At 42.5% G+C, this 8,703-nt stretch overlaps 1 protein-coding gene across 1 annotated transcript in view; it reads right to left on the minus strand.

The window, feature by feature from the left end:
- Positions 1-693: 693 nt before the first annotated feature.
- LOC107698595 (unconventional myosin-IXb-like) overlaps positions 694-8,703 on the minus strand; it is a 50,573-nt gene continuing 42,563 nt past the window's right edge. The window contains 18 exon segments of the mRNA XM_016499644.1: positions 694-2,373; positions 2,702-2,829; positions 2,905-3,020; positions 3,772-3,819; positions 4,017-4,140; positions 4,244-4,375; positions 4,462-4,567; positions 4,646-4,774; positions 4,939-5,131; positions 5,220-5,293; positions 5,375-5,486; positions 5,557-5,598; positions 5,722-5,892; positions 6,077-6,184; positions 6,364-6,542; positions 6,626-6,732; positions 7,381-7,499; positions 8,141-8,266. Coding sequence (XP_016355130.1) covers positions 1,949-2,373; positions 2,702-2,829; positions 2,905-3,020; positions 3,772-3,819; positions 4,017-4,140; positions 4,244-4,375; positions 4,462-4,567; positions 4,646-4,774; positions 4,939-5,131; positions 5,220-5,293; positions 5,375-5,486; positions 5,557-5,598; positions 5,722-5,892; positions 6,077-6,184; positions 6,364-6,542; positions 6,626-6,732; positions 7,381-7,499; positions 8,141-8,266 — 2,439 coding nt within the window. The 3' untranslated portion in view covers positions 694-1,948.

Here is an 8,703-nt window from a genome sequence, read left to right on the forward strand (position 1 = left end):
TTTCTTCATGGTTTACAGATGCTGTTTCATTTATGTGTTCGTACTGTTAACAGGTTCAGGTAAGAACAGAGCAAAGACTGTCCAAAGGTTTGAGATCACTAGTGAAAATTATTTTACATTGTAATTTATGCTTTTTTACATTTTTCATTGCAAACTATCAGCTAAACAGTCTTAGTTCAAGTTTAAATAGATACATGAAACTGAGCATCTTCAATGACTTTCTGACTCTGTACAAAGAGTCACAATCAACAGCACTCATTTTCTTAGATTTATTAACAACAAATCAGATTTTCAACGCTGTCTGAAACTTTTGGACCTCACTGTAATAGTCAATAGTTAATAATTAAAGTTACGTAACGCTAAGAAAAGTATTGTTTTCTAGCCTCCCTGCATGAAGGCACTGAAGGAGACTCTGTCATCTTGAAGTGCAGTCACAGACGTATTGAACTTGAAAAAAACAACTGACAGTCCACTGGAGACACAACGACACCAGGAATGTTTATGATATTATCCACGGAAAAGTTTCTATAAAGGAACAGGACCCAGCGTACAAGAACAGAGCAGAAGTTTTACCTGAGGAGCTTAAGAGGGGCCGTGTCTTTCTCAAACTCACCGATCTTCAGCTCTCTGATGGAGGAACGTACCTCTGTTTTGTCCCAGCTCTGGGAATTGATCACAGTACACAACTGGTGGTCAAAGGTGTGTTGTAATAACTCCTAATATTATACATTTTGAGTTTCTGTGTGCTTGTAATCATCACAGTAGTTCTAAATAGTCCAACATGTTCTACAGTGTTATATTTTTGCATGCCAGAAAATGCACATATTTTGGTCACCGCATATTAACTAATAGTTTTATGTGCATTTACTTCTAATTTTTATACTTCTATTTTTTTCCCCACAGAACGACTATAAATCAAATACACGGCAGATCAAATAAGAGGCCATGGTACAGGAACAAGGCTGGGAAGGACTCTGCACCTCCTAATTCCTTTATCTGGATTCATTCTGCATTTTATGTGAACAGGCCTTTCTGGACGTATTTATTGTAGAACAAGAAGAGCAAGAGTAGATGGTCGGTGGTACCTCCGGAGCAAAAGGGAAGCCACAAAGAATTATGGGTAAGAATCAGGAAAAGCACACAGGTCTGCGGCCAGTACAAACTGTATTGTAGGAAAAGAATTAGTTTCATTTCTCCATTAAATGCAAAAAACATCACTGAGGACTCAAAAATAGCGATACCTGTAGGCACATACAGTCCTCGTGATGCAAAACGTAATTTACATCATAGACATCCAGCCGGCATTCTTTCCATACTTTTCATTCAACAGCATTTGTAACTCTTCACTTTAGTATTAAACACAATGGCTTGGCCACTAACTGTATTTAGTCCTACACAAAGCTATTCTGAATAGACATCCACGCAGATCCAAAGTCTCATATTGTTTATCAAAATGAAAAAAAAGAGTTATTCTGGAAAATTGCATTCGGTTATGGCATTCTGGTCCAAGAGGAAAGTGGCTAGTGCTGCATCCTTCCCCCTTCTAGTCAAAACTTGTCCATTGAGTTCTTGTGCAGGAATTGAAGGAGGATCTACAGCTTTAAAGTCCATTTAAGATGAACGAAGCCTTGGGTGTACAAATAACTCTGTCCACAAAACACCACCGAGGGATCACTCCTCATGGTTGAATTAGTTTTTTCCTCTTCGTTAAAGACACAAAGGTGCAAGACTGTTTTCTTGATGCTAAAAAAAAAATAAAAATCAAGCATCAAGCATTGACACGTCAACGTGTAAATGCCACACAAATCTGAGTCTTAAAAAAAGTCTCTTTAAAAATCCAATTTATTATTAATATGGAAAAGTGCTAGGTGAGACAATTCTCTTTATCAGTCACTATGACCGGGGCAAGCAATCGAATTGTTCTTTTGAGCGCAGGCAGCTTTGCAACTCAAACCTCATCCTTTACGAAAGCAATGTCCGGGTCTGAGAAACGTCGTGAGGAGGTCTGGAGCTCCTGTGCGCTGGAGGTGTCTGAGGCTGTAGGTGAGGACGGGAAGAGGAGATCTGTTCCAGCGGCGATGTAGAGAGACTGGATGCTGTCTTTGCGGCGGCCGGGTTGCTCGCGCCGCTGGACGAGGGTGAGGGACTGGGCTTTGCGGGGAGGGAGGGACTGTACAGCCGGGTGGCACAGGACTCCTAGGGGCAACTTGACCGTTTTGGGGATGATAGGGCAGCGACGCTGGAGCTGAAGCCTGGGAGAAGACAGTGAAGGAAGAGAGCAGCCGTCAGCCCATGTGCTGCCTCCTTGGGCCAGGGCGACAGACTTAGGAAGGCAAGCTGGTTTGGATAATCTTGGCACTACGACTGTTTGTCCTACAATAGGGAAACAGAACCAATCAACCCCCAAAGCAGAAGAAAGCCCAAAGCAGAACCCAAGACATGCCACCAACAGTCGTAAAAGAAAGGCAACATGCAGTGTCTTATTCCATCACCGCTAACATGCACATAAACACTTGGGTTAGATGAGATCACAACCTGCTACAGAGCGGATGGCACCGCCACCCTCTTTAAATGCGCCAGGAGCATCCCATCCAGACCTGCACCACACACAACAAGGACAGGACCCACACATGGGTGACTACTGCAGAGGAAAAACAAAGGACTGGTCCAAAACAAAGGGAGTCCGTACCTTAATACTGACCTTCCGTGTCTGAACAGACCGCTCGCTCGTCCAAAAGGCTCTCAGAGCTGACAGATGCCTCCGAGTCCAGGTTCTCCTGGTCAGAACCGGGCTGTTCTAGTTCAGGTAGCCTGCAGGCAAGGTCCTCTCTGGAACATAAACCAGAAAAAGGCGTTCAAGAGTCATGCAAGACTACTTGTGAGATTTCTTCTACATTTACATACTTTTCTTGCTTGATGGACTCGATCCGCTCCATCAGGCTTCGCTCAGCTTCTGTATCTGAATCCAGGGGCTCATTCTCAGGTACAGCACAAAGGTCGGAAGCTGGCTTCTCCCGAACCTAGAGTCCAAACAGATACAAACTTCAACTCAAGAGGAGATCGACAGATCCAAGCTTTTTCCCGTGTTGCCACAAAAAAGGAAGCACAGAAAGACAGGAGGTTCTTCAGTGAAGGGACTACAGTACTAAACATTTTCATTGGACTCAAGTCTGCCCCCATGTGGTTAGTCTATGAAGTAAAAAGGGGGAAGTTATAATTCTTCAAGTGTGGCACAACGATCCCTTGTGGAGTGAAACTGAGGAGTGCTAGAGATGTTTCAAAGATGAGTCAAGTCTGGAGGAAGAGAAAAGGTCTACTGGGAAAGAATTTCAACCACTTGGATGGATGTTATATTTCATTGCGGAACTAAACACAATTAAAGTCTGTAAGTTGCCATGGCATGAGTTTCAAAGGTTTGTAGAAATCAAATACAAAGGTTAACAGTCAAACCTGACTGCTTATCTTTCTGCATTATAGTCTGTATTCATATAAACAAAAAAACATCATCACAGAATGCCCCTATTGTTTAATATTCAGCAATTTACTTTGCGTAGCTTTGAAATTCATGCCATTCACTGCAATGACCACCCAAAACCAGCACACATCTACACCGACATCCACCCGACACCCTTGTCTACAGGTCTAAATGTCTACAGATCTAAAATAACACATGCAGTGGTTTGAGTTAGTATTAGTAAGGCATGACTTGTACACTGCATGCATGAACATGCCAAACTACTGGGGTTCACAATACCACAGGGATATACGTACCGCCACTTCTTTGTAAGGAGTGATAAATCTGAGAGGTAAATGCCAGCACTACAGAGACATAAAAACGAGAAGCAAAAAAAGTGTAGCGAAAATTACTCTCTGTAGGTGCCTTGTAGAAAGTTGCGGACTGTTGATTGTTCATTGGGCAAAATATGGACATTTGCATCTGGAAACAAACCACTTTCAAATAATGATACAGCAATGCTAGAAGACTTTCTGCTAAAGGACAGGTAGGTTGAGTGTACCGTGTTTTGTCTTTTTAGCTTGAGTTGATTGACAGCCAGTGCCTCAGCGTATTCCAGCTGCTCGATCTCCTCCATTCTCTCATTGTATCTCCGGATTTGTTCGTTAAGTAGCATCTCCACACAACTGAGCAAAGTAAAGTTTCAGTCTTGAGACTTCATTCACTTTAAAACAACACACTGTTCTTAACAACACTCTCTAACTTGCAGTGTGGATATGAAGCCCTTACATGGTGGTTTTGGCGATGTCTTTCATGCTCATGAGCGGGTCGGCGCTATCCGGACAACGGAGAATGCAGGGGGCAAAAACAATGGCCAGAGAGTTTGGTGTCATCCGATTGCTCTTCTCCTCCTTTGCAACCCTGAAATGATACCAGATCGTTACCTTGACGGCTACATGGTTTTGCACTAACAGCATTTGTTACGGACTGCATGTACTCATCTGTACCTGACAAGATGGAAAACAAGTCTCTCCAAGGTGTTGAAGTTGGCCGCTGGAAGCTGTTCCAAAACTTTGTAAATGGCTTGCAATTGCTCTTGCTTCTCAGGCAGTTCTATGAAAGACAACAAAAGAGTTATAGCATGTCTAAGGGCTACCAAAAGGACAGCAGAAGGGTGTTGTGGGGACCAACCTATTGCACGGAGGAAGTCGTTGTAGTGCGTGAAGGTCATGAGAGGTTCAGGCAACTCCCTTAGCCACTGTTTGACCAGGCCAGTGACAGCATGGATGGGGTAATCCTCAAGACAAACATTCTCTGGGCCTAAACAAACATGCAGTCATTAAACAGGGTTATTTAACAGAGGGTATTTATCAGAGTGGGCAGGATAAGCTACAAAAAAAGTCCAAAATATGACTCTGTGAGACTACAAAGAGGTCGTCTTCCCAATGTGCCATTGAGTTCTGGTAATATCCATGATAGCTCACCTGCTTCCAACAGCTGGTGTAGCTCCTTCATGCGATTGGCTGAGCCGGACTTCCTGTAAATGCCCTCGGTGTACAGGCCATTCATTTCCACGTGTTCCAGCATTATCTCCAGAACAATTGGCACAGGGGTCTTGTTGTTGACCAGGTGGCACACACGAACACCAAAGTGTTGTGATCCTGGCTCATCATCACACTAGACCCACAGCACACAAAGGTCGACCAATTGAACAAGATTTCGAAATGACTGCTTCTCCAAAATGCTTAGAAGATTGGATTCTTACCTTCTTAGAGCAGAAAGTAGAGCAGTCTATGACGATTTTACAAATGCACTTCTTATGGCAAACCATTTTGCAATCTGAAACAGAAATGACTCATCATACAATGTTCTCAGCCTGAATGAAGGCAAATCCATAGGGCACGTATCAGAGATACTCACAACTGCACATGTAGGCCTTCTCCATTCCCCAGATGTAGGAGGTGCACTGATCACAAGACTGCATGATGTTGACTTGGTAGTGCGTAAACACATGGTCCAATGGATTCTCCAACTAAATTCAGACAAAATGCTTAGATTTCTTCACAATTCACAAAGCAGAGTCAATATGAAAGGATACTTACGCCCTTATCCTTCTTCCTTCTCATCTTACGACCTTTGGGGGGCTGAGACAGAGTTTATCCAAGGTAAGTCAAAAGGATAACAAGCATTCAAATGATAAATAACAACTACCACTTAAATCAGATAATGAAAGTCTAGAGGGTAACAGGCCATGCATGAACTTTCACCTTGGCTGGTTCGGCCTCTTCTTTTTTGATCTCCGCTCTAATGAAGCCATCCAGAACTGACTGGAAGAGATTGACCACCAGTGGTACCTCACCTTTCTGCTTTTCTCCAGCTAGACTGATCACTTTATTGTGGTAGCTCTTCATCAAAGCCTTATACCCAATTTGTGGCTTCTGTTGGTGAAGAAGAAGAAATTAATAACATGAACTACAAGTTTCTTTTAATGCCCATAATACATCTTGACCTAGCAAACCAACAAATTCATGTTATGGCATCACAGATAGGACATGGCATAGTTGGTCTATACTGTAGTGTTTGGGTTGTAGTTTTAGGGAGTGTTGTATTAGCTCTACTTACAGAGAATGAGTACATCCCCTTGATGTTTTCTCTGAACTGCATAGTGGCAGTAATGAAGATGTGTTCTGTTCCTGAAAGCTGCTTTCCCCTTGAGCGCAGATCATTCACCTACACCACACAAGAGAAAGAATAAGTCTGAGAGAATGCAAAGCTTGTCAGAAATAGTATACATTATAAACACGACTTAACACTCTTCAATCACTCATCAATTGATTGCACAACTATGCATAACCACACAATCAACTCAAAAAAGTTAAACATCTTGCAGTCCTATCTATTCTTTAGACCTGATTGCCCAGGAATTCGTCAAGGTGGCGTAGCTCATTCGCATTGGTGATCACACGGTTCAGCGAGGAGTTGCACTGCTCAGAGGCCCAAGTTGTTGAGTGACTGATCATGATGCTGGCCGTCCGAGCGGGTCGACTCGCATGAGGCTTTGAATTGTGCGAGCGTGATGGAGAAGTTGCTATCAAAAAACACAAAAAAACAATAAATGGAGGAAAAGTATGACGATCTAAAAGAATCGGATGCTGTCTTTGCAGAATGTACCTTCTTTTTGATCCAAAAAGGAAGCTAGGCTCAGATCTCCATCTTCCGGGGTCTGAGCTTCTTTATGGGGACGCTTCTTCAGAATCTTTCTGAAAAACCCTGTTGTCCTGTTGAACAAAAATGCACCATTGCATAAAGTTAGTTGTAGCAAGTTTTGCATTTTATTATTAATAATATCCTAACAGCATGCTGGGAGGTCCCTTTAGGCAAAGGATTTCACCATCAAAACATTGAGATCGCACACCTCCACACAGATTACGGAATTTCAGGATTCTCCCTTTTCTCATTGCAGATGCTTTGCATCTATATAAGGGAGTCTGTAACCTATGCCAGGAGTCAGACGTATGAGTCGGCACTGCTGAGGTAAGCCAGGGGCCGTATTTTCCCACGAGTACCAGTGAGTCAGATTTCCTGTGTGACCACATTCTAATACAGATAAGACATTTATCTGCATCTGCATCATTTTTTGCATGAGTAAAAAAGCTCTTTACTTTTGAGAAAGACTTGCAGATAAAGCAAAGGCATGAAACAAATATGTGAAAGTAAATTTGTAGCCATGCTCAATTTCACATATTGTTGCATTGAGAAATGGGCAAGTCATAAGACAATGCATTTAACATGACATTCTCAAGGGATGCTGTAGAGGATCTTAGAATAAACTGCTCTCTTCTACAATCTGTTCTGTCTTGGCTAAGCAACGGTTTGACAACACCAGAAGGTAGCTAAACTGGTAATACTGGTAGGTGGGACTGTACCTCTCTGGGGTCGACGGCTGGACAGGTGATACATCTTGCAGGCTGTGGCTGTCATGAACTTTTTCCTTCAGTGTGCTGACCTTCGCTCTTTCAGGACCAACCTCAGTGCTGGACTGTGTCTACACAAAAATGTATGAGCACAGCAAATGTCTTAGTTTTATGCAGCACAGTATAGTGTACAGAAACATAACCGTTTCTGCTGATTAGATAATGGCATAATGAGTAGCCTGCCACACTGTCAAGGAGAAAATTCCTTCTTCCTGTGTAGATAACACCTTAAAGGAAGCTGAAGTGGGTAAATGCTTCACTTTATTTATCCCAAACTGAGTAATTAAAAAGTATGACGATTAATTACTTGGAAAAAGAGTCAAGAATGGTTGGAAAGAAATAAACCAGAGTCTGAAATTGTCTAACATTGCATTTTGAGATTTCAGTTTGTTATCCCGCAAGTCCAGTTTTAAAGGCCATTGAGCTTTCAGAATTCACAGTGAAGGAAGTTTTAGCCTATCAGATCAAGTTCTACTGTACTGTGTTGGCATGACAATAGGTCAGTACAGCACAGTATTTGAAATTTTGCAAAAGTGTCTGAAAACTGTGCATACTGGATAACAAACAGACTAAAGGCCTTCACTCTGCACCAGTATAATTTATTTTTCCTTAGCACAAGTTAATCCACCAGGATTCCAAGCGGTTAATCCACCAACAGCCCCCACACCACAGATCCCAGGACAGCATCTAATTTCAGGCTGTAATATACCACCTCTAATGGACTCGTGGTGGGCAAAGGATAAGTCCAGTACTCTGCATCCTCCATTTCAACACTTTTAATGGGCAAACATATACGTGCAAGGGCGAGCCGTGGCCTGCGTCTTTGACGAGCTTTGCCCTGAATCAGCCAGAGAACCATGATCACTTAAACTCAAGCGATTGTTTAAATTATAATCCTAATTTACCAAATGTAATGAGAACAGCAGATTATCTGGTTGCATACAAATGGGAAGCTTACAGTGGAACTTAAAGGGGTCATATGATGCGCTTTCATGTTTTCCTTTGTCTTTGTAGTGTTAAAGGGTTAGTTCACCGCAAAATGAAAATTATGCTGCGTTTTGTGCCCAAATGTATACGCAGACAAAGAAGGCGTAACTTTTATTCTCGCTGTAGTATTTGTTTTGCCGCCGCCACCAGACGCTGTTTCGTTGCGAAAGCCAAACTTAGAGCTGCACGATAAATCGAAATGGAATCGAGATTGCGATTCGACAGAAGCTGCGATTGTCATGCGTATCTTTCAGTGAAGCACGGTTCTGTGATCAGCAGTAAATCTCC

This window comes from Sinocyclocheilus anshuiensis, unplaced genomic scaffold (genome assembly GCF_001515605.1).
Source record: "Sinocyclocheilus anshuiensis isolate Anshui unplaced genomic scaffold, SAMN03320099.WGS_v1.1 scaffold118, whole genome shotgun sequence".
Lineage (NCBI taxonomy): Eukaryota > Metazoa > Chordata > Actinopteri > Cypriniformes > Cyprinidae > Sinocyclocheilus > Sinocyclocheilus anshuiensis.